The sequence below is a fragment of the Neolamprologus brichardi genome, chromosome 18, assembly GCF_056152115.1.
Source record: "Neolamprologus brichardi isolate AB-2024 chromosome 18, ASM5615211v1, whole genome shotgun sequence".
Classification (NCBI taxonomy): Eukaryota; Metazoa; Chordata; class Actinopteri; order Cichliformes; family Cichlidae; genus Neolamprologus; species Neolamprologus brichardi.
In genome coordinates, this window is record NC_142121.1 from 21,943,145 (window position 1) to 21,968,576 (window position 25,432).

General features: G+C 40.6%; 3 protein-coding genes across 3 annotated transcripts; all 3 read left to right on the forward strand.

The window, feature by feature from the left end:
- Window positions 1–2,329: 2,329 nt before the first annotated feature.
- espnlb (espin like b) lies at window positions 2,330–6,452 on the forward strand. The gene is made up of 5 exons (XM_087831323.1): window positions 2,330–2,344; window positions 2,696–2,831; window positions 3,043–3,161; window positions 4,581–4,760; window positions 4,851–6,452. The coding sequence occupies exons 1-5, from the start codon at window positions 2,330–2,332 to the stop codon at window positions 6,450–6,452; spliced, it is 2,052 nt and encodes a 683-aa protein (XP_087687449.1).
- Window positions 6,453–8,409: 1,957 nt separating this feature from the next.
- LOC102780961 (ras-related protein Rab-6B) lies at window positions 8,410–14,729 on the forward strand. The gene is made up of 8 exons (XM_006786510.2): window positions 8,410–8,603; window positions 10,637–10,695; window positions 11,281–11,334; window positions 11,754–11,859; window positions 12,014–12,125; window positions 12,281–12,374; window positions 13,089–13,155; window positions 13,709–14,729. Exons 1-8 carry the CDS (start codon window positions 8,534–8,536, stop codon window positions 13,771–13,773), a joined length of 627 nt encoding a protein of 208 aa, XP_006786573.1. The 5' UTR covers window positions 8,410–8,533; the 3' UTR covers window positions 13,774–14,729.
- Window positions 14,730–17,144: 2,415 nt separating this feature from the next.
- Window positions 17,145–24,485, forward strand: aire (autoimmune regulator). Its single transcript, XM_035906046.2, has 13 exons — window positions 17,145–17,291; window positions 17,562–17,736; window positions 19,236–19,376; window positions 20,062–20,127; window positions 20,203–20,346; window positions 20,488–20,603; window positions 20,698–20,819; window positions 20,898–20,967; window positions 22,448–22,582; window positions 22,707–22,828; window positions 23,387–23,465; window positions 23,582–23,680; window positions 24,179–24,485. The coding sequence occupies exons 1-13, from the start codon at window positions 17,145–17,147 to the stop codon at window positions 24,260–24,262; spliced, it is 1,500 nt and encodes a 499-aa protein (XP_035761939.2). The 3' UTR covers window positions 24,263–24,485.
- The last annotated feature ends 947 nt before the right edge of the window (window positions 24,486–25,432 follow it).

A 25,432-nucleotide genomic window follows, 5' to 3' on the forward strand; every position in this document is an offset into this window, starting at 1 on the left:
TCATGCCACATATATATGCATATGCATGCAAACTTTGCACACTTCCAAGAAATTTTAAAGACAGCCGCTGGTTAATTGAGGTTAACTTCTTTTTCAAGAAGCTTAGGCAATAACTTGATTCACAAATCTCTAAATACTGTGGGAGTGACAAAATATCCACCGTGACCTTGATATTTACAAAATGAAATGTACTAATTACATTACTTATACATATATTGTCATATCATAGGTAATCATAGAATGTATATTTTTGTAGGCAGGGTTTAGTGTGAGGTTACAGACCCTTTCTCCATCTGTCAGGAATCTGGACAGAGGACACAAATGGATGGTGAGGCAGATTAAATTTAAAAAAAGCAAGGCTTTGTTTGGGCTGATGAAAAAGCCAAAAAAAACAAAAAGTTCAAAAGAAACATGAAGTAAAAAGGAGGAGAATAAATTTCCACTGGTGCACTGACAGGGCAGCACATCAGATGAACCAACAAAGAAAAGGTGGTAAGCACAACTAAACATACACAGAGACTTGATCAATTCAGGAACCACCAAAGTTCAATTCTACCATGAACTGGAAACTGCTGGAAAGCCAGTGTAACTGTCCACAGTGAAACAAGTTTTACATCCTAATGGACTGAGAGGGTGCTTGACAGAAATTTGCACCTTCCCACATTTATACATGAACTGGTAACAGGTAGCTGAAGAAAAAAGTTTCAGGGTCAGACGAACCAAATATTGAGCTATTTGGCCACAATTACAAGATGTATGTTTGGAGTAATAAAGTTGAGGCGTTCAAACCTAAGAACACTGTACCAGCTGACAAGCATGGTGGTAGCATCATGCTCTGGGGCTGTTTCGCTGCCAGTGGTGCTTGTACACTGGATAAAGTGGCTGAAAAAATGAAGAAGGACTATACTGAAAATTTGAGGACTGTGCTGGGTCAGTGCCAGGAAGCTAAATCAACGCTGCCAGTTCTGCTAAGAAGAGTAGTCAAATATGCAGCCAGAAGTATGTCAGAAGCGTGTTGAGTGTCTGGCTCAGGTGCAATTTGCTAAGGGATGTATAGATTTATATACTTTTAACCCTATGTGGATTAGAGACCATTAAAAAGAAATTCACACTTGTGCAGCCAATTCTTGTTTTTCTTGTTTTAATTACAATCCCAAATTACCATAACATTCATGCCCATGACGAGTAACTTCTGAGGACAACTGTACATTCATAGAGCCATCAGTCTATAGGCTACTTCCAGGTCCAGGTCACCCTATCCCACTGCTTTAATTATGCACACCAAGAAGGACCCCCATCTGTGTTTTTAGTCCAGGTGATGTTGTTCCTTGGTCTTTCTATTTATTGGCAGGTACTGAGTGAAAAGACAACCATCAGTTTCTGGGTTCTCTGTGTCATTATTCTATTTTCTAATATTTATTTATTTAAAAAAAACAAAACAAACAAAAGCAAACTTTCATCCAACTTTCATCTTGTGTCGGATTATTGGACTGTCAGGACTATATGGTAGGTAAAACATACATTCTGAAAAACAAAGGCTGATTAATACAACAGGAAAATAGAGAGTTCATAATAAGAGTGTGACACCTTTTTGAACATATATATTTTTCTCCACTGACTGTATTTAACCTTAGATGAGAAATCCTAAATTGAGAATTTCTTGTGTTTTGTTTGCTTTTTTATAAGTGGGTTGAAAGATATACAGCAATCACTTATAAACTGGTGAAAGTTGCAATACAATGTCAGTATTAAAGGAATCGATATATTGTTTTTAGAAAAGGCACGAAATGTGGTGCATATGCAAACAGCTTTTAGAGGATAGAAATACCAATAACAACAGGCTGTCTACATTTTTCACAAGTATTTTATAAAACCCTTAGCTACTAGGCTGTAAAAGCCACTCGTTGCTTTCAAAAGGGTACAAACATTGTAATTATCTGTGTAGTATTTAGCGTATTGGATGGCATGAAGCAGGATATCATGTCTCTCCCAACTCTAACATGCTTTCTCCTGCACTCTGTGTGGGCTACGCTACATTCGCTGATCAGTTTCCAGTTTCACCACCTATTCTTCCAAGTTCTACGAGTGCGGCCTGCATCTTTACATTAACTGTGAATGTGTGCGCATATGTGTGTGCCTATGTGTGTGTTTGTGCTTTAGAAGGTCTTGGTGTTTTAGCAGATTAGTTGGGAGCTATTTGCTGTTGTGTGGTCTGTGTCACATTTCTGCACTGGTGGGGATCCTCTTTTGCTGGTTTTACCTTTCTGTATCTACACTTGTCATTTTCAGAAAGAGAAGATTCTGCATGGAGTGAATGAGCACAATCAACATGGAGAACAGCAAGGTGACCAGTCGTCCGTGTAGAGCCTAGAATGAAAGTTTTTACCTCAGAACAAACGTGCAGTGTTTTTAAGAGCAGTCACTGACTAATAAAGTCACTAATTGCTGCAGAGTGTTGTAGACATAACTGAAAAGAAGCATTTGTGTTCAACTACTGTGGCAAATTAAAATACCTATTCATTTCAGTTCAATTTATATATTGCCAAATCACAACAACCTTTGCCTCAAGGCGCCATGAGTTTGAGTTTGTTTATTTAAATAAAAAGCAAAACAGATTTATTGTAAAAGCCTTTTGCTACATGTGTTGAACTGCCCCTTAAAGCACTGCTCATCCCCACTGTGTACATGTCCCCAGCAGCCAGTGAAGGAGGTGCCCCCCCTGCCTCGCCACCCGACCCCTCTTCCTGTGACCTCTTCCTCTCTGACCCCTGCTGTCACTTCAAAACACCACACCACAGGCTCCATCCAGCATGTGCAGGTGGCCTCATCAGGTGACTAACACATCCAGCATATTTGCATTTATTTATGTATTTGTTAAAGTAATGTAAGAATATGAAAATGCAGCCATTTCATGTGTAACTGACAGCCTTGTCCCTGTTCTTTTCTTATACTCATGATCACACTAGATATCTGCAGGTAACACAGGATTTCACATACAGATATATATGTAAGTATATATAATGTTTGTTTACTTGTTTACAGTGGTGACATCGTTCAATCATCTGAAGCCTCCAGAGAGGGACCTTACGCCGTTCTCTCAGATGAAGTCTGTTAAGTCTCTGAAGCATGCCGGCTTCACTGCGGTCTTCACTGGACAAGCGGTGAGCTGGCTGGTGCATTGTTATGTACCGTAGCAGGCCATCTGCTAATTGGACGGTTGATGGTTCGATACCTGGCTGTTCCAGTCTGCATGCCAAAGTATCCTGACCAAAGTACTGAACCCCAGGTTGTTCTCTGATGTTGTTCCATCTAAGTGTGAATGTTACCTAAAAAACAATTAAGCAGATATGTGTGTGTATCTATCTATCTATCTATCTATCTATCTATCTATCTATCTATCTATCTATCTATCTATATGTATATATAAAGTGCTTAGGTGAATGAAACATATTGAGTGCTCACATAGAGTAGAAAGGTGCTATATAAGAACCGGCCTGTTCTTATATAGCACAAAAAATAACAATAAATTCGTTATGAGCACCGCCCCCTATTTACACAATAACCCAGTCTAAAAGTGGATTCCCTGGTGCTGCTGATGGAAACCTGGAATGGACACATTCATCCATTTTTTAATCATCCATCCATCCATCCATCCATCCATTCTCTTCTGTCTTCTGCTTCCTATTTAGGGTTGTTGGGGGCTGGAGCCTATCCCAATGGATGTTGGGATATTATTCACAGATCATGATCTTCTTCCCACGGAAATGACAGCAATGTCCTCTACATAACACCGTGTGACGTTACCAGAATGTAACCTGAAAAGTGAAGTGCCTTAAACTGAATTCTTCCAAATGACCAACAGGGGGCGACTCTGGCTTCAAAAAATCAGACTATCGTCTAACCCATAGGTGTCAAACTCTGGCCCCAACCTAATTACATTTGGCCCGCAAAGCCATACCAAATTACTATTAGAGCTGGCGTACTGGTATTATACAGCTAATATATATATTGTTTAGTATTAAGCTTTACTTGTTGCATATTCAGATTTTCAGCAAAACTTGTTTGAGTCCATAAGAAGAGATTCATTCTTAAATCTGGAGGAAGATTTTTTTTTCAATAAATATTAATGTTAGCCCGTGACCTTGTTCCAGTTTTGAATTTTGGCCCACTGTGTATTTGAGTTTGACACCCCTGGTCTAACCTAACCCTAACGCAGACTGAGTCTATAGGGGAATGATATTATTTCGACCTCAGTAAACACATTTTGCCAATTATTGTTTTTAGACTTTATTATAACAGAAATATTTATTATAACAGAAAAGCTGAGAACTGAGGGGGAAGATACGCAGAAAATGACAACAGTGAATTGAAATCCCTGCCTCTACAATAGCCTTTCGAGAAATCAGTTATCTGTGCAACCCAGTGAGCTAAACCAGCAGTCTGATGAGTCTGACATCATCGTGAAAGAATAAACTGTCTTTATTAGGAAAAATGTTTATGAGGATTTAATTTCAGGGATTTTATCTTCAGAGCCGGAGCTCAGTACTTTCCCTCTGTCTCACATTATTGCGCGGTGACAGAAGCTTGACGGTGGGGAGGTGCCGGAGGAGTTACCGATTGTCGACGTGATCCTGGCTGACATTGACTCCCTCGTGCCGACACATGATGAAACAGGCCATCCTATTGCTGAGTGGAAACGACAGGTGATGGTGCGACAGCTGCAGGTCAGGCTGCAGGATGATGAGGAACAGAGGAGACAGGTACTGTCCAGCTTTTATACTGCACTGTGTATGCAAAATTCCCAAAGCGTTGAGCTACTTGCTTAAAATCCATATTGTTCCCTGTAACAGGACATAGCTAATGGCTACATGCCAGTTGACGGCTGGAAGTACTCCCAAGCCCACAACGCAGTCTTGGGACCCTTCGGTGAGCTCCTAACAGAGGATGACCTGGTGTACCTGCAGCAGCAGATTGAGTCTGTTTCACATCAGAAACGCTGCCAGGCGTATGAGCTGGAGCTGACCAGGCTGACTGAGGAGCTGAGGGCAATTTTACCTGATCCTATTGTCAACATTTCCCTCAACAGAGAGGTTCTGCAGCAGATGGACTCTGAGGGGAAAATGCAGCTGACTTTGCCAATCTGGTGCAGCCGTGTCTCAGAGATTATCAAGAATATGTCTCTCCTGGTGGCTAATCTGACTCAAATCACAGAAAAAGATGGTGAGATGGGGTTAGTGGAGGGCATGGTGGAAGGGATGAAGGGTTTACAGAAGATAAAAGGTAACCCAGGAATTGAACTGGGACAGGGATTAGTGCAAGCCCATGTGGAGGCCTCCGGTGTATGTAGGATACCTCACATAGGGATGGCATCTGCTTTTAGCCATCGTTTGGAGAGCAACAGCTACAGAAGAGCACAAAGGGAAAAGGTGGAAAGGGAGATCCAGCAGTCTGGAGTCTCAGTTAGAAACCTCAGATCAACCTTTGAGGGTCAGATTGGTGGCATTTATCCCTTTGCTGGGGTTATAAAAGCAGGAGGGGGGTTGACGAACCAGGCTGTAAATGGAGCTTCAAGCGGAAAGAACAGCGATGTCAATACAAACTTCAAATGTGAGGTTGACCAACCTGACACTCCTAAAACAGCTGCACCTGTAATGGAAACGACCAGCTTAAGAAAAGAGCGAATCGTGGTGCTGTTCCTGAGCCACTGGAAGAAATCTGCATATGCTATTACAGTGAGAGCAGCAAGGCAGAGGCAGGGACAGGCTGCAGCGCCAGGAAGAGTGACAGAAGCACAGCCCCAACAGAAAATCCCCTCCATGTTTCAATTCTGCCAACAACGAGGTGCTGTGGATAAAATACTGAACTCCTGGAGAAATAAACTAGAACTTAGAGAAGTGCAACCTTTACCTCCCTTTAGCGTTTCACAAAATCCTCCACTTTGTGTAACTTACTCCCCAGAACAATTCCTTCCAGATGTGGATGGTGTTGCAGTGAGCCACGACACCTTGACCCTCGATCTCTTTATGCTGGGTTACTTTCACATCTTAGAGCAGGATTTGTCAGCTGAGGAGAGGAAGATGAGACACCTCCTTTGCTTTGAGGTCTTTGACCATGTTGGCAGTTTTCCTTGGGAGAAGGTGCGGGACTTCCATAAGGCTGTCCTCCAGGAGATCCAGGCTGGGAGGCGACAGTGGAGCGATGGCTTCGAGGACATCAAATTTCACTTCTTTGGTGATTCAAATCCATGCCACTGTCCACCACCATCATCGTCATCATTGCTGCCAGATTCCAAATTAGTACCCAAAGTTATAGTTCAAAGTGCTACTCCGGATGAGCGCTGCAGTGACACAGACTTCTCCTGCTTCCACAATGAAGACATTTGTAAATATATCGACCGCAGTTTTGCTTTCTGGAAAGAGAAGGAGGCGGAGTTGTTTGACTTTGAACATTAAGTCTGCTTGTTAAACGTGATGCTTTTGCACAGATTGATGTTGGTGTGTTTGTTTTGTTGAACTAATAAAATTTGATGCGTTGTATTAAAAGGTGTGACTGATAAATAGATGTAGTTATTGTGTAGCTAGAAAGTAATGTAAAAAAAAAAAAAGTGATTTCCCATTTTGTTACACTGACAAAGTTACAGCAAACATTTCATACAGTTTAGATACTGTTTTCAGTTTAGATAATTTGAGGGGTCATTGCAATTTGTTTGGACTCTATTTAAAAGGACAGTGCAGTAAAAATACATATCGAAAGGAGTTTGATGATCATGTTAAATGTGTCCCAGCATATGAAAACAATATGTTCTCGGCTGTGTAAATTGACAGCATCTCTTATTAACAACACACACTGTGTAAAAGTCGGCTACCCTGTGTTAGAAACCAGAAAGTGCTGAGTTTGAAAGGCAGGGAGGATCTGATAAAATATGTAGATGCAAAAGATGCACGTGCCTCTCAAACCGCAGTTATGTTAGAACGGAAGTGCATCTCCTGTCAGTTCTAAGATTTTATGTATTGGGAGTTAATAGAGAAATACAAAACATTAGACTGTAAACATTAAGCCAAGATGCAGGAGAAATGTAGTACACTATCACCATCTTCAATGGAAATAAGAGGTTAAGTAGCAGTCACGTGCTACTAATCAAATACACTTAATTAACTGATAATCAGCCAGTGTGAGCGCCTCTATAAAAGCATAAGTTTTGGCAGTCTGCTGCTTTGGAACATTGAGCTTTGAGGTGTTTGTTATTACAATGCCAAAGAGGAAAGAAATAAGCAGTAACCTTAGAATAGCAACTGTTGCTGCCCATCAATCTGGGAAGTGTTAGTTTAAGGCCTTTTCCAAACAGCCAGTCTTCCCAGGAGTGGATGTTCGAGAAAATACAGCCCAAGGTCAAATTGCAGAAAGGGTTGTCAAGAGAAAGCCTCTCCTTAAAAAGAACATGGCTGCATGGCTTAGGTTTGCAGAGTTGTATCTTTAACAATAATCTTAGGACCGATGAGTGAAGATGTTTCACTATAACGCACAGCACCACGTTTGACAAATACCAAACACAGCATAGCAGCACAAACATCTGGCTTGAATGACGACTCAGCATACAGAAGATGTTGAGATTCCCACTGGAAGTGAGCAGGATGGACAAGATCAGAAATGAGTACATCAGAGGGACAGCTCAGGTTGAGTGGTTTGGACATTTGCAGAATGAGGAACAGTGGATATACTGGACAAAGGGTGTTAAATATGGAGCTGCCAGGCAGGAGGAAAAGAGGAACACCTCAGAGAAGGAGTGCTCCCTTCAGGGTGGAAACAGTGAGACACTGTACTATGATATATAAATACTTACTTGTGAGTAAATGAATTGCATTTAATTTTTTTTATAATAGAGGAGCATGGAGCAAATGCACAAAATGTGTAAAGTTTAGCATCATAAATGACAACAGACTATAATCTTCTCACGGGAGAAGTCATGGCAAACGAATTTCTCATGTTTTTGTTTCAAAAATTAATAAAATGATTAAATTGGTTACGATGTTTCAAACAGGATAACTGATCATTAACTTCTTAGAACTCAGAACTAGTCATTAGTAGTGTTGCTGGGCATTTTCATTCATACCAACATCCCATTTTAGGAAATTATATTAAATATATATTAAAGTTACATTTAAATGTTTTATATGGCTGGTGAATAAATAAAAATTACAATATTTATTAAATAACTGTATTTTTAAAATCGTCTCTTAGGTGTTTCTCTTATTTACCTTAAACTAAAAATCATGGGCGTTTTTAATTAGTTTATGTCCAAGAAAAAACAAAAAAACAAAACATAGTACAGCTTCAGGCCCAATAAAAAGGTGAGGGACTGAGATAGGTGAGGTCGCGCAGGCGCACAAGCTTCCTAAATTGACAGGAGGATGCTGAGCTGCATTCCCATCATTCTGTGAGGAGAGGAGGATCCCCCTGCGCAGGCATAGCGGGCGAGACACCGAGCGATAAAAACATATAAAATTAATCCAAGTCGAGCTGTTTATCTGCCACCATGTCCGCTGGAGGAGACCTGGGGAACCCCCTGAGGAAATTTAAACTCGTGTTTTTGGGAGAGCAGAGCGGTGAGTCAGAGCTCGGGCGGGTTTGGGTCATCCTTATCAAACATGCGCATGTATCGAGGGCCATGTATGCAATCCGTGATCATTTTGGGAAGTTTAAAGTGAATCCAGAAGATGTTTCTAGTGGCTTTGCTATATTAGACGCCCATGTTGCCCCTGGTATAATTTGTAGCTGTGGGATTTTGATTAACCTTTTAAGAAAAAGAAAGAGAAATGGCTCTGATATAAACGCAAATTCTTGTATATCACCTAGAGCGCTTTTTGTTGTTGTTTTTTTACTTGCCGCAAAGTGGCATCACTGGAAGCAGGCGCTGGGAATTGTGGTGTTTTGATGTGCTGCAGTGACCAACAAATATGCCCAGCCTTTTCCAGATAACGCTATATTTCCCCATACATCGCTTATTTCTGACACAAACGACCCTTTGTTGTGTTATATGACAGCGTTTAACATTTCCCCACCACTCGATGGCTATTATTTTTTTCTTTTTAAAGAAGAAGAAGATAAGCGGTCCCCCATGTGTCAGTTCGGGACACACCCTAGGCTGGCGATGTCTGTGGCATCTCTAAACCTCGCGGTCTCCGATTCGGTCCCATAAATAATCAAATAAAAGAAAAAACGAGAGCTTGACAGCGCCACGATAATATACCAGGGCTATTTAATTCAATAATCCGTGTATTCAGGGTGTTATCGGCTGTGTATGTGCGTTGATGTGATGGCACAAATTCAGGAGGAGCGGATCGATAATGGTTTAGCGCTGTAAAGCTGCCCGAATACGTGTTCAGACATCAGACATCCAGAGTGGCAGCAGAGGAGCTCTTATCCCATTAAAAGCACGAGCAAAGACTAGAAAAACACATAATTAGGCCTAATATTACAGCAGCTTGGCCTGTTTGTGTCTTACATTGTGATGCTTTAGTGTGTGTGTGCGTGTGTGTGCTGCATGTCTAAGACAGAGCTGTGTGTCGACTGAAAAAAGCCTCACGGTGTGTTTGCGTGGCCTGTACTGCAATGTTGCTGTCCACGGTGCTGAAAGGAGGCCTGGTGTGGCCACTGCCCATCGCTGGCTTCAGGAGTACTGCTGTCTGCGTACTGTGCATGAGGCCCTTCTGGAAAGAAAAAAGTCCTGTCCTCACTCATGTGCGGATCTGATGTAAAATGGTGCTGCTGGGAGGGATGTAAATAAAAATGGAGATCACTAGGCTCACCTTGATCCTCTGAGATCAAGTCTCCTTCGGCATCAGTCCAATGAGCATTAACAGCCGGTCTTTTTGTTACCGCGGTCACATTTCTGGACACAGTTTGTGTTTTCGTTGCAGTCACCTCTCACATTATTTTCAAGGATAAAAGACAGGATGGGAGGGGGAAGACTACTTATTGTATTTAAATTGTTCACCTTTGGTTGTATGGTGAAACTATAGCACTGAGTAGTGACGGAAATACACAAAAAAGAAAGGAAAATGCAAAGGAGAAAGAGAAGGCGAAGAAAATACACACATAAATCATGACTAAATGGGAAAACACATAAACGATTAGCACAAAACATACAAACATTTCACAAAAAACAACGTCGCAACATTACTTTGAGATTTTGGTTCTTATCTGAAACCTTGAAGTGGAATAACATTTGAATTTCACTTTAGATGTTTGCATTGTTTAGAGGCGTACATGTTTCTGTGAAGAGGAACATTTACACATTTGATAACAGGAAATCTAAGATAGCAGATTTTTCTTACTTTGAACTGAAATCCATTTTGCTGCCCTTATTTTGAGCTATTCATTGATTCATACTCACATATTAACTCAGGCATATTTTTGGTGAATTACCGGGCAGATTTTGTTCCAGTGAGTCATAGATTTTTTCTCCCCCCTCCTTAATTCCTTTTCATTTTTACTGGCTTGATAACTGGCACTGGTTAAATATTCATATATAACTGTGGTGTTGTCACATCAATGAAGCATATTTTCATTATGTTGATTGAGATCATATATCGATGTGTCCGGACCCTGAAACCAACCTGTGTGTGCTCTGTTTTAGTGGGGAAAACGTCTCTCATCACTAGATTCATGTATGACAGCTTCGACAACACATATCAGGTGAGATCTGGAACAGATCCAGAACCTAAAAACAATTTAAATTATTAAGCAGCATTGATTGATGGCGTTGCTGATTAGCATCTATACGAAAGAGGTATTGGTGGTATTGCTTATAATTGTAAAAGAAATTCAATTTTTCTTTTGGAGGTTGAAGGTTAATATGGGACCGTCATTGCAGCGAGTGCTTTTTGGTCAAAAACAGTCAGTATATTAGATTTTCACGAATTATGTCCTGATCTGAATCATGCCATTTATTCAAACATGATTAGGAACAGCATTGCAGCACTATTAGTTTCTTTAAGAAGAGAAAATATATCATTCCTCCTTCGCCTTTCTCAGAAGTTTGGTACATAACAAATCTGAAGGATTGGGCCCTGAGGGCAGCACAAATTAAATTAGTGTTTTAGTCAGATTCAATTTCTGTGCTTGTTGGCTCCCTTTTTTCCCCTTTCTTAACAGCTTTGTGTATTTGAACAAAAATCACTCTGCTAGAGACAACAGATGGTGCAGAGAAACATTTACATTTTAATGTCTGGGTTTTTGCTGATGATTTTCTCCCCCTCTTTTGTTCTTTCCTCTCCACAGGCGACCATTGGAATTGACTTCCTATCGAAGACAATGTACCTGGAGGACCGGACAGTAGGAAACCTTGATCTACATTTTTAAAATTCTCATTTCTAAATACATGCGCAGATGACTAGAGGTTTTAAGTAGGAAACAGCCCAATTTCTTCTCTGCTTTGACTAATCCTTGATTTGATTTGCTTAATTATTCCCTTCCGTCACACACTAATGTGATTATGTTATGGTTATTTCTGGTAGTAACAGCTTTGGTGAGCTGACTTTTCTGGCCCTAATAACTCAGAGCCTTACCCATGGATCATCTGCTTTAGCCAGTATTAATACTTTTTCTTTGTCAGGATATTATTGTGCTCTGCCAGCATGCACAGGAGCTGATACTGGCTTATCCTCCTGGAAGCGTACTTATAGGCTATGTGTGGTGTGGCAGTTTATGCCTAAGGCGTGTGTGTGTGTCTGTGTGTGTGTGTACACATGCAGGTAAGGCTGCAGCTGTGGGACACAGCTGGACAAGAGCGCTTCAGGAGCCTCATTCCGAGCTACATACGAGACTCGACGGTGGCTGTGGTTGTCTATGACATTACAAGTAAGCGGAAAGCTGTAGCCTGTGTATGATGTACGTGATACACTTGTGTGTTTCTGTGTTAAACAGACAAACACTTGAGTAAAAAACATATAGTTTTCTGTTGGGTTTTCGAGACAAAAAAGCTGTATGTAATAGGAAACTCTGGGCTCCACAGATGTAAATTCATTCCAGCAGACCTGCAAATGGATTGACGATGTCAGGACAGAGAGAGGAAGTGATGTCATCATCATGCTAGTAGGCAACAAGACAGACCTGGAAGAGAAAAGGTAAAGATGGTGGCTCGTAATCATCTCTAACATTTAGCTACAGTCTTCGACATGGAGGTTTTGTTCGTTAAATGAGCAAAAAAGCTGTTTGAAGCAACACGTCAATGCCGAATAAATTAGCCCGAGATGCTGAGTCTGGCTTGATTTTCCTGCAGGCAAATCACGATCGAGGAAGGAGAGCAGAGAGCCAAAGAACTGAACGTCATGTTCATTGAGACCAGTGCCAAGACAGGCTGCAATGTCAAACAGGTGATCCCTGCAGTTTTACCAGATTTCACAGCATTTTTGCCATCACTTGATTTCAGAGTCTCTGCCAATCCCCAAATCCCTCCAAGGTGATCACGCCACCACACAGACCCGGTGTGGATAAATCAAATGTTTAAATATGGACAATGTTGGTAAAATGTGCATTCCGTATTTAGTTCTTGCTGGCTAAAGATGAATGAAAAGAAAAAACAAAAGCTAGTTTACCGATATCTATCTAGTACATTTACTCAACTACTGCACTGAAGCACACATCGAAGGCACTAACATTTAATGTTACTAGCTATACCACTTAACATCCAGTACAATTTTGGAAAATATCAAACTTTTTACTTCAATAGATTGATCTTACTGCTATAGTTATATTTTAGAAATTCAAAATTTTAAAGTAAATCTTCCTCAAGAGTATAAAAGTTCAAATCAGGCCAGCTTCAACAAGCGCTAGTGGACATTTTTTGTGTTGCATCGCTACTTTTATTCAATACTTCCTTCATCACCTTCAGCATAGACATTAAGTAAACATCAAGCCTAGTATTAGTCAAGGGGTAACATGATACAAAAAAAGCTCCCATCTTCCCAAAAATAATTTTTCACACATCTTGTAATGCACTCCCCCCCCTCCCCATTTTTAAGTTTTACCATTTTTTCATGCCCGCTGCCTCCTGCTCTTTAACCTCCTCCCTCTTGTTCTCCTCCTAGCTGTTTCGTCGAGTTGCAGCAGCCCTACCTGGAATGGAAAGCCTGGACGATGCAAATCCTGAAGGCAGTATCCTTTACAGCCGCCGTGACTCACCATGCCGATAGCCAAACAGCCCAGCAATAGGCAGCTTATTTTTAATCTCTTAGTGGCTGCTGGCACACGTACAGATAGACTGCCGAGGAATCAGCCATTAAACCTTTTATGCTTAATAGAGGAGGAGGAACACACAGAGCCAGGAAGATGGTGTGGATGCACAGGCACAGCACCACATAGTGGCTGACAGGGAAGTGACGGCAGAGGAGGGTGTGTGATGGAGGATGGTTGTGTAAGGAAGGTGAGGGATTCTTATCAATAAATGGGAATTATTATATGGAAACTTACAAACCAAGAAACATTTTACTTTGGGGCAAAGTTTTTGGGGCCTCAGATGGAGCTGCATAACACTGGATCAGACAAAAAACTACAACTATGGAGGGGAAGGAGATAGAAACAAGTAATTGTAGCATACAGGACCTGAGTCCACATTAGCTTACGGGAATTTTTGACTATCATTTGTGGCATGTCTAGGCCAAGTAGTTTACTTCGCCATGTAACTTTTCCTTAACATGTCAATTTCCAGTGATTGACATCAAGCTGGACAAACCAGCGGAACCAGCTGTGCCCGAGGGCGGGTGCTCATGTTAATGCAGAGCTGCACTTGGACAGCTCCCTTCACACCATAGGCTTGTTGTGTTGCTTACTACTGGTTAGCTTCCAGTTGACTTCTCCAATTGGATATAGGATGTGGGCCTTGAATCTGATTGGACAAATCAAATGTTATCTTTCAGTCTTGTTCAGTTGTAAAATATTGTATACTTTGTCAATATGTAAGTGACTGGAGGAGAAAAGGGAAGAAAACAATTGTTGCAATGAAAATGAACACACACACACTGAAAAAAACAGTTTGGAGAAAAATGAGGAAACCAATGGAGTTCTTTTCGCTGTTATGTTTTGTATTTTTTATATATAAAAAGGGAAAGCACCAAAAATGATGCCTAAACACAGAAGGAGAAATAGCAGGAGGGTCGGCCATTTTTCTAAATAGCTGAACATGTCTGAATGTCTGCAGCACGCATGCACGCTGATCTGATCTTTGACCTTTGGCCTTCCCTACAGGGTCTCCGTGCTCTGGAAGGAGGCTGACTATCTTAGAATGTTTTATAGCATCTCTCTATAGCATCTCATGACAAGACGTATCTCATTTGATATTCCCACAACTTCCAGTAGGATCACCTAACAGTAGCTGTGAAAATGTGGCACTCTATCTCTCTATGGGTTTAACTTTTATAGAACAAACTGTACTGTGGTTAAAAAAGAAGTAATAAAGAGACAACTTACTATCACAACTCCCTAACCCTCCTAAAAGTCCTCTCCTCTTCCTTCTCTCCTCCCGCTATCCTTCTGTCCTTCCAGTCTCCCCATCCCTCCATCCCGGTAATACACATATAACAATCCACTGTAATGCACCGCACTGTATATAATAATGTAATATGTATGTTGTGAACGTCCCTCTGTAGAAGTGGTCCTTGTTCACCAGTATGAATAATGTAATAATGTTTAATGATTAATAAATTACAGATTAAAGGGCTTCACTCTCCTAACCATCAACATTTACCTGGTAGCACAATTATCTACTCTTCTATTTTATTTACTTTCTGTTTTTTTCTGAGAAAATGTGAGATATGGCAAGTTGTTGGGAGTTTGCACAAGCAGGTTTAAACTACTACACTAGTTACATTAAATAGAAAATGACAGAATATATTTAAAGTAATTAATAATTAGTAATTAAATAAAACACACAGCTTCATTTACACAGCAAATATTTTTCTTGGGAACAAAGGGGTTAGTAACACTTAAGATACGCTAAGACACTGATAGCATCTAAGCTAAAGCTATGAACACAATCTGACCTTAGATATGCAGCATTTACTTACAATATTTAGTGTTTAGTTATGTTGTGTGCCAGGTTTTTGTGTTTTTAATGACTAAATATGAAAATCTAATGAGCACGTCATGTGTCTTATGCAGATATCAGTTATCAGTTAACTGGTAGCTAGCCAATTTAGCTGTTATCTAACTCTTAACATTGACAACCAAGTAAAAAACACTAAATAGTGTAGCCTCACCAGTTTGATGTTTTTTATGAGTACCCTTTCGTGACATTGCCTGGTGACATAAATTGAAATTAAATTTGCTTTACCTCATAGGAAACCTTTAGCTACAGTTTAGCTCAATTAGCTAACTGGTTGGAAAAGAGACAAACTATGGACTATTCCTAAAATATGAAACCATTCATAACTTCCTCACAACTATGAAATCAAAATGAACAAAAGTACCGTAGTCTCTGAGAATAAGAGACTGGACCAGTATAATCTCAGACCCTTCCAGATGCCTGTATTACGCATTAGCTCACCATACTCAGGGTGTCTCTCCATTATCTGGAATCACTTAGCCTAACATTAGCAATCAGGATAAGCCGCCACATGAAGATGGTTTTTCAAAGGAAGATGAAACAGATGAGAAAATATGAAGTCTGAAAGCAACACAGCAGTGTGTATGAGAGTAAAAAACACCCCAGAGTAATATCATATTAACAGTATGTGGATTAAGTGCTTTAGTCTGTAAGACTGGAAAAGAGCAGCAATATTAATAAAGTTTTTCCAGGAATGAAAGCCGGTGAAAATGCAGATTGTGTAAGTTAACAGATTCATCAATATTAGCAGCTCTATCATTAAGACATGGGAGAACCTAATGGATTATAAAAAGTATTACATTAAATCAATGTTTAAAAGCAGCTATTAGGTACTAGTTGATCTCTAACCTGAAACTACAGGTAGCATATCATATTAATTATAAGTCACATTACCCATTACCATATATCCTGGTAAGAAATGATCCATCTTCACAGTACTGTAAACTCAGGGTTAATCCTGAAGTCACCCAGATAAGATTAAATCCTGCTTCATAATACAGGCCTTAGGTCTCTGTATCTCATTTACAAACAAACTTTTAAAGAATCTAAGACTTGAATTCTTTGCTGCGGGAGATTTTATACTGACCTTGTCACATTTTTGGATGACCGTTTACCTCTCATATGGTTTGGCACACAAACCACAGATGATTTTTTTGGCTACTAAAGCAGTAACTTTTTTTTAATGCTTAACTTAGTTGGCCATCTTCTGGCTTTGGCTTTGCAGTGAACTAAGGGACTTAGTGAGCATATTTCTCAAGCTACCCAGTTGTTTCCTAACCTTATTTATGAGTTAAAGTAATTGGATAGTCTAGCATTTAGGCCTAATGAATATTTACATGACATGAAATTGAATTAGTGGAAACTGCAGGCAAATGCTCTCTAGTAAATGAAAGACCGGTTCCTCTTTGTTTAGGCCTTTTTAGTAGAATAATGAGAATTGGAGGAACAAACTAACAGAATAACAACTGCATAAAGCATAGTAGGCTACCAGTCATGCAATCAGTCTGTCAGTCATTAAACTGTTTACAGTGTTAATGTTCTCCTGCCTGTGGCGAAGTCATAATTATCACACTAATGCGGAGTTCCCTGTGGTGAGTCAGTGTGTGAAAACCTGACAGGTGAGGGGAAGTTGAGGTGGAAAGAACCTTTTAAGAAGAAAACTGTCGCACATCAGGTCACTTCACTCTGCTCTCCTGATGTAAGAGGACAGGTATTCCCCTGGATGAAGGCCGTTAGTGCTGTTAGTGGACAAATGAACTCAAAAGAGACAAAAGGTCCAGGGCTGGCCTCCCTGGAGGGAAGTCTCAGAAATGAAAGGCTGGTAGCTTCATTTTTTTTCATAGAGTCATAGATGCGTTATTAAAAGCACAAACACAGGATGAAAAAAAATACAGGAGTTTTTAAGATATGGCTTATTCATGTATGCAGTCAGCATGAAGCAGTGCACCTTCCCTGTGAGGGACACACCCCCCACATCTGAAATTCTTCATCTGTGGTCTCAGACGGTGTCAAGTCATTTCTCACTTGCACACAAAAGAAGATCATGTCAAGAGTCGAGGCGTTTAGGGACACAAACCTCCGCTCGCTGCTGAGGGAGCTGCGAACTGACATCGCTATGGCTGTGGATGACCCTTTCCCCCTGGTCTATGGTTTGGCGGACAAAAACATCATCACAGAGCAACTGCTGAAGGTAAGAAACTGAACAGAGATTGGATATCGGTATTAATTGTGTAAACCTTAATTTTGATTTGAAATCATTTTTTTATGCTACTTTAAGCAAGTATCAGGTACGGCACTATCCAACATTACAAATATACTGAGTTAACCTGTCAAATTAGTGTTATTTTTAAATATAATTGCTTATAATTGAAATAATATTTGTTGCATCTGGCTGCTTCCATTAAAGGATATCAGTGCTGAATTTTCAGTCTTCAAACTCATAAACTTAATGCGTCTATAGGAGACTCTGGAGAAAGAGGCTAGAGAAGGCATCCACAAGGCCATGTACTCCCTCCTGTCCTGGGTGTTGGAGCAGAGCAGATCCACTGTCCAGGCCTTCTTGAACAACTTATCCAAAGACTATAATCTGGACAGCTACCCCAGGCTGCAGACCCTGCTCACTAACCTGGATTCCCGTATGTGACACACAGTTTACGACAAAACATTTGTCACACACAAATAAATCTACATCTATACACTTGTTATAGGCATGACTGTCGTAATAATTTTGTCATGGTGATTGACACGATAAGTTCATGATTCCTATTAAGGAATAAACTATTGTTCTCCCACGGTGGGATTGTACATCATACATCTATTGTGACTTCAAAATAACAAGAATTGAGTGCACAAGTTTTACTTTATGTTAGATTCACACAGGCTCAAATATATGGATCCGTACACCCCCATTAATATTTGGTTAAGTACCCCTCAGCAAGATGCACCTCGACCAGATGCTTTTGGAAGCCATCTGGCATAATTCTGATGGGATGTTTGAATGGTGCTCTTGGCAAATTTGGAAGATTTTATTAAAATTGGCTGGTTTCCTGGCATGGACCCGGCTTTTAAGCTTAGTCCACAAATTTATTGGGAATTTTGGAAGGTCAGTATCTTAATGTTAGCTTGTTTGATCTATGCTAAAACCATTTTGGGTGTGAGTGAGCGTCTGTGTGTTTGAAAAATCTAATTACGTCCAAGTTTCAACCATCTAATTCCCAATTTGAGGTGAAGTCAAAGAATTTGGATGTAGTTCTCCTCTTCATTATTTCATCCACTCTTGAAATCTGTCATTACCACTGGCAGCAAAACAGCCCCAGAACATGATGCCACCACGACGCTTGATAGTTAGTACAGTGTTCTTAGGTTCGAAAGCCTCACCTTTACTCCTCCAAACATACCTCTTGTCACTATGGCCAAGAAGCTCAATCTTTGTCTTGTCTTTTGCCAGACCTTAGTAAAGTGGTCACACCCGAATAACTTGTCCCTATGTACAATTGTCTGAATTTATCTTGGAATCTGCAGCTGTTTAAAAATGGCTCCAAAAGACAACTTGTGTAAATCTAATAGTCTCCTTATTAGATTTTCACTGAGTTCCTTGGACTTTCCAGTCTTATTGCCAACACAATGAGTGCTGTCAAACAAATCCTTTTTAAATGGCAAAGAGAACTAGTGGCGGTAGTCAACCAGTTAATAGGCCTTTAGTGAGTATATGTATGTATTTTGGCCTGTATGTATACTTTTGAACCCATGTGAATTAGAGAAATATAAATAAATAGTTTCTAGCGCTCACTATTCTTGTTTAGATTTTTTATTTGTTTATTTAGAGTCAATAAAGATGATGTACAGTTAAAAGAACAGTTCAAAGAAATCATGAAAAGACCAAAATTCTATGACGTTCCTGCCCATGATGAGCGTCTGAGGATCCTCAGAAGAATAGACTACTGTACCAGTGTCAAATAACATTCAGCACAAACTGACATTCCTCGGATTTCTTTCTATTTTTTCTTATTAATTTACAAAAGCAATAAAACCTCAGTTGCATCCGTTGCACCAGAGCTGAAAACAGTCTCTCGGGACAATTTTCTGTCACATTTAGACTCTAATGGTTTACATTGTTGCTGATTTTGTTTGACAGGAAGGGAGACTGCAGTTTCCAAACATGAAAACAGACCATCTGGAAGTCACAAACCTCCTCACAGTAAGAAGAGGAGCCATGCGGATCGAGAACCGAGCTCCCAGCGGTCACAGTATCATGCCAAGACAACCGATGGAGGAGGTCATCTCCCATACTGCACTTGCTTTGTATCTGTTCTCTATCAGGGGCGATTGTGGCTCAAGAGTTGGGAGTTCGCCTTGTAATCGGAAGGTTGCTGTTTCGAGCCCCGGCTTGGACAGTTTCGGTCGTTGTGTCCTTGGGCAAGACGCTTCACCCATCGCCTACTGGTGGTGGTCAGAGGGCCCGGTGGCGCCAGTGTCCAGCAGCCTCGCCTCTGTCAATGCGCCCCAGGGTGGCTGTGGCTACATTCATTCATTCATTTAACCAGCTGCTCCCTTTAGGGGTCTTCTGCCTCCATCTCTGCATGTTCCCCTTAACTATAGTCACAAATCTTTTCTAATTAGCTCAAATAATCCTTATTGACCCTAATCACTTTCTTCTGATTGGCCACCTCCAGAAGTCTTGAACTGCAGGTGGGTGGGGCTTCTGTGCTCAGCCCCAGAGTTGTTGAGAGGATATCCCTTCTCCCAAGAGTAGCAAAAACTCTCTGAAGAGTGTTTGGTGCATGTTTAAAATAAGTATCCACTATTGTTAAAGTATATGTGACAAAAAAATAAGCAAAGTATAATAGGCTTATTTTGGCAATCAAAAGATACATAGGTTTCACTAAGAATGAACTTGGAATACTCTAAAACGCACATGACTGTGCTGTCTTCATTATAAAGTCTTATCTACTCTGTTTAAGGAAGTAAAGTGAAGCTCTACAGAGTGAAGAGTGAAGCTCCTGGCTCCAAGCTGCCATCTGAAAACAGTAATTATCATAAAAATAAATATATTAAATACTTTTATGCCACAAATACATAACCAAACCTATTTTCTGCTTCAGGTGTGCAAGTACTGTCTTCCACAATCCAGAGAGGAGTCCACCTGCCCTCTTCATCCTCCTCCTTCTCGGCTCCCTCCGCGGATCCCCCAGTCAACCATGATAACCAAGAAAAGGTGCATGTTATGCAGGCATATTGTTTGGAAGGTAAGTCATATAATGAATATGTGAACTTCTTTTTTCAGAAAACTGAAGCAACATCAAACTATGAATGTGAAAACACAGACCTAACTAAGCTTTAACCTTTATGCAAGATTTTCCCCTTTAAAACCCACTGTCATTTAACAGGGGCCACCAGAGAGCCCATTAAAGCTGGTGGGGGTCCGTCAGAGGAGACAAATGCATCAAAGTCCAAGTCTGCTAAGAGCACATTTCACCACCAGGGGGAGACAGCCACACGCATGGTAGACGCTGTAATCCACTCGCTCTTAACTAAAGTTGCTTGTGCTTTATATGAATGTGGGTGCCTGCATGTTACATTTATCTGTCTGTGTTTAGATTCATTACAATGATGATGAGTGTACAGTGTGTAAGGATGGAGGGGAGCTGATCTGCTGTGACGGTTGCCCTCGAGCTTTTCATCTGGCCTGCCTTGACCCTCCACTCTCGTCCATACCAAGGTGAAGGATAATAATGTGGTTTGTTTTTTTTTTAAGTCTTGCTTTGAGAAAGAGGTTATAACTTTACATTATCTGCAGTGGCTCTTGGCAGTGTGAGTGGTGCCGTGGACACAGGGTGAAAAAAGAGAAAGCACAGCTACCCTTACAAGTAAGTTCCTGAAGGAAGGAAGCAGGAAATGTGCACATACCGAATCCACTAAATAACCTACAGTACTGTGAAAAAGTCTTCAACAACCTTCATTTCTTTATATTTTGCTAGGAAAATGGGGAATGGTTTCAGCAATTTGTTAAAACATGAGCAAACATACATAGAAATACAGTAATGCAGTCAATATTTGGTATGACCACCTTTATTCTTCAACACAGTCTGCACTCTCTTTAAGTAGTCTTCAGGAATAGTTCTCCAATAGTTCTTCTTGAAGGTTTTTTTTCTTCTGATTTTAGCTGCCATTTGTTCTGTTCTCTGTCAAGATGATCCCACAGTGCTTCAGCAATACTGAGGTCCGGGCTCTGGTCTGGCTAATCCATGACTGATAATGTTGCATTGTGTGTTTTTTCTATCCAGGTGTGCATTCACTGCATTGGCAATGTGTTTGGGATCATTGTTATGATGAAATATTATCCTTTTCTCGATCAGACACTTTCCAGATGGCACTGCATATTGGATCAAAATCTGTTGCTACCTTTCTGCATTCAAGATTTCATCATTTTTGACAAGATCCCCAACACCACTAGCTGAAATGCAGCACCAAACCATGACAGAGCTTCCACTGTGTTTTACAGATGGCTATAGTCACATTGTTGTACCTCTATCCTGACCTCCTCTGTACATGATGTGAACCAGACGTTTTAGATTTGGATCACTCCAGGACACCTGTGGTCTTTGGCTTTCTGTCATTTAAAAAAAATTTTTTTTTAGCATACCTCTCTTTTCCCCTTCCTTAAGAACTGCTTCTTGACAGCCACTGAGACCATTTGCATCTGCTGCAGATAATTTTTTTGGGCTTGACATTTTTTCTTTTGTCCTCCACTTGTCAATTTCTTTTTAAGGACACACTGCACACCATGCTGAGATATGCCTGGCTTTTGGCTAGTAGCTTTTTGGGAATCATCTTGTTGGTACAAAAATGTGCTATCTTCAGCATTTTTCATAGATTTAGCAAAAGAAATGAACAAATTATGTGACTAGACTGAAAATGAGTAAACAAAAAGCAGCTGAAGAAAACTTTAAAAGACCTTCAGAAAGCCTGGAGAGCTATTGCTCAGGACCACTTTAAAAAATTCCTAGAAAGTCTGGGAGTCTTGCGAGAAAAACATAAAGAAGTGAGCAGCGGCCCAAGCCTCTGAGTCACCCCGAGTACTGACTATTACTGTGTGGTCATTTTTAAATGTGAGAATCTTTCTGCTCATAGCAACTTATATTTTCAGTACGTTTCATATGTAAAAGAAAACTCATGGTTCTCACACCCTGTCTGGTATTTCCAACTTTAGTAATTTGTATTTACGTAGTTCAGGATAATAAGTCACAGTAAAACTTGAAGACTTGTTTACAAAAAAAAGTTTTAAGGGCTTTGGTAAACACTGATGCTTTTCCTAGAACTGATCATAGTCTAAATATTTGCATTCAGGCACTCTCAGCTCAGCCTCAGCAAACAAACACAAACTGCAGTAACTCCATCACCGACGTCTCATTCTACTCATCGCTGTCATCCTCCCTCACAAGCGTCACGGCGACGATGAGTGCGTCAGGTGGCAGAAACCAGGTGACCTTCTACATCATTCAACCATTTTTTTAAATCAGTTCAGCTTCCATCAGCCTCATCCTTTTCCCGCCTCTGCAACATGTAAAAATAGTCACACTTGATGCATGTATAAATTTGTCTCCAGTGCTCGGGTGGAGAGCTGGTCGGCGTGAGGGAGGTGTGCGGTGTTTGCCACCTCGGAGGAGGAGATTTGACCCACTGCTTTCAGTGTCTGAAGCATTTCCATGTAAACTGCCACTTTTCCAAGTAAGAAAACCACTAATTTCTTCTTCCGACTGAAGAAGAAAAATTTTTAGGAGACGTCAGAGAGCGTTTCCCCTGAGCTCCTGAAATCCTAATCTCAGCATCATCTACATTAGAAGAAAAAAAACATTCGGGGCTCTCTGAGAACTTCCTGTATGTTGGTATTGATCACCAGTGTGCATTAAGGGTGTGCGCTTTCAATAATCTCTCTTGGGATAATGGTGGCTAATGGATTGTAAGTGGAGCCCTTGCAGCTGAGTAGTGAGCAATGTGAGCGAGGTTCACAATGATTTTACACAACGATAACACAGATACAACAAATTAAAGCCGAATCCATGTGATAAGCTCTCGTGGCTCCTTTTTATGTTGATTAAAAACACAGTATTAACCAAAGCCAATGATAAGAAGAAAAAGCTTCCCTTTTTTAATTAATTAGAGCCCCAAGTTATTTTCCCAGCTGGAAGGGTTTGAACGGCTTCCTGTGTCAGAAATGACGTATTGATTGAGAGAAACCTTATACACCACGGAAATGTTCACTCAAAGCATTTGTGTGTTTCTAAGAGGGAGGTCCATCTGCCTGTCCTGCTCCAGACTGTGGGGCAGCTCTGCTGAGAGAGAGGCTGAATCCAGAGGCGGGCAGGTGTGTCTCCACATGTACACACCTCGAAAAAGAATTTACAACCTTTATTATCTTAATACCACCAAATACTCTATGTAATCTCTCCTGTGTGTGTGTCTGTGTGTGTTTGTCTTCAGCTTGCACCGCTGGCTCAAAACACACTTAGTCATGATCAAAGCGCCTCCCTCTCTGAGCCCCTCCACCATAAAGATGAACTGGACTCCATCCTGGGAGACGTGAGTGGAGATCAGTTACATGTCGATATCACAGATGCAGGCAGGGTGCAACAGTTCACGTCAGACACAAGATGACTGTTTCCTTATCACAGAGACAGTCAGTGAGCTGTCGGGGTAAACAAAAGGCACCGAGGACAAAACATTAGGCGATTTGGAGCAGCTTGTCCTGATGTTGTTAGCTGTGATTTTGGCCTGAAATATTTGTACAGATGTTTTACAGATGTGTACAGATGTGTGAGTTCTTCTTGGCTTCACTGGGCTCACAGTCTTGATTTGGGTGCCTCTGTTTTTAGCCCCTACCTGCTGACTATTTAAATAATTTACAATTCAGAAGCTAAATTTCCGAGTTACAGTGAACTCTAAGAAGGTTTGCATTATAGATGGCAGATTGATTGATTTAAGGATTTATATTTACCTAATATGTTACTAAATCTATGACAAATAGACAAATAGGTGTTCAGCAGTTAATCCTATTGTGTTTTCTTCTCTTCACTGCAGCAGAGCTCCATTGATGGCATCTTACAGTGGGCTTTCCATAACATGTCTCGTCCTCTTCCAGGCTCTCAGGGATGCTATCAGTGACAGAGAACCAGGAATGCAACACTGTAAATCAGCAATGATGAAATCAGTGTGTAGCTGATTAAAATGAGCTCACTAAATATGGGTGCTGATTATTTGCTTCTTTCTCACTGCTTGTTAAAACAATTTGATGACTTTTGATTGAATGTTTCAAACATGAGTCATGTTTTCCACCCCCAAAAATATGAAAGGTTATGTGAGAATAAATCATAATATGAAATGTATAGAAATGTATAGTTGAACCCTAATCATGTATGTAGAAGATCTGAATGTACAACACGCTGAACCTTGAAGCAGATGGTCTACAGCAGCAGACCAAACCAGGTGCCACTTCTGTCAGCTGTGAACAGACAACTGAGACTACAATATTCACAGGTTCACCAAAATTGAACAAAAGATTGGACTAACATCGCCTCATCGTATGAGTCTCGAATTCTGCTGCAACATTTAGATGATAAAGTCACAATTTGGGGTAAACCACAATAAAGCATGGATACCTCCTGCCTTGTATGTCTGCCGTGTAACCATTCAGGCTGGTGGTGGTGGTGGTGAAATGGTTTGGGGGACATTGTTTGCACACACTAAGTCCCTTATGAACAGTTGAACCTTGTTTAAACATCACAGCCTACCTGAGTATTGCTATTGGCTTAGTTGCAACATACCCATCTTCTGATGACTGCTTCCAGGAAGATAACACATTAAGTCACAAAGCTCAAATCACCTCAAACTGGTTTCTTGAACATGACAATGCTCTCAGTGTACTCAAATGGCTTCCACAGGCACCAGATCTCAATTCAATAGAGCCTCTTTGAGACATCATGGATGTTTAGCCCGCGAATCTGCACCAACTATGTGATACTATCAAGTCAGTATGGACCAAAATCTCAGAGGAATGTTTCCAGCACCTTGCTAAATCTGTGCCATTAAGAATTAAAACAGTTCTGAGGCAAAAAAAAAAAAAAAGAAAAGGGTCCAGCCAAATACTGCCTAATCAAATGCACTTAATAAAGTGGTCATTGAGTGTATATAACCCAAACCAAGCTCACTGACCTCAGTGCTGTGTGTATGCACCCATTTGCCTCCAAGTTTCCATGGATTTCAGTGCAACCAGCACTTCTCTAATGACATAATGCTTTATTGTGATTATTGATGGAAAATATGCACTGTGCAATA

Excerpts from the sequence above, each read along its gene's own strand:
- espnlb (XM_087831323.1), top strand. Across the intron at positions 2,832-3,042 it reads TGTGCAGGTGGCCTCATCAG|TGGTGACATCGTTCAATCAT; the intron begins GTGACTAACACA and ends ACTTGTTTACAG. Across the intron at positions 4,761-4,850 it reads ATGAGGAACAGAGGAGACAG|GACATAGCTAATGGCTACAT; the intron begins GTACTGTCCAGC and ends TCCCTGTAACAG.
- aire (XM_035906046.2), top strand. The coding sequence starts at position 17,145 with ATGTCAAGAGTCGAGGCGTTTAGGGACACAAACCTCCGCTCGCTGCTG. Across the intron at positions 17,737-19,235 it reads GCTCACTAACCTGGATTCCC|GAAGGGAGACTGCAGTTTCC; the intron begins GTATGTGACACA and ends TTTGTTTGACAG. Across the intron at positions 20,347-20,487 it reads GCAGGCATATTGTTTGGAAG|GGGCCACCAGAGAGCCCATT; the intron begins GTAAGTCATATA and ends GTCATTTAACAG.
- LOC102780961 (XM_006786510.2), top strand. The coding sequence starts at position 8,534 with ATGTCCGCTGGAGGAGACCTGGGGAACCCCCTGAGGAAATTTAAACTC. Across the intron at positions 12,375-13,088 it reads CAGGCTGCAATGTCAAACAG|CTGTTTCGTCGAGTTGCAGC; the intron begins GTGATCCCTGCA and ends TTCTCCTCCTAG. Across the intron at positions 13,156-13,708 it reads CGATGCAAATCCTGAAGGCA|TGATTGACATCAAGCTGGAC; the intron begins GTATCCTTTACA and ends GTCAATTTCCAG.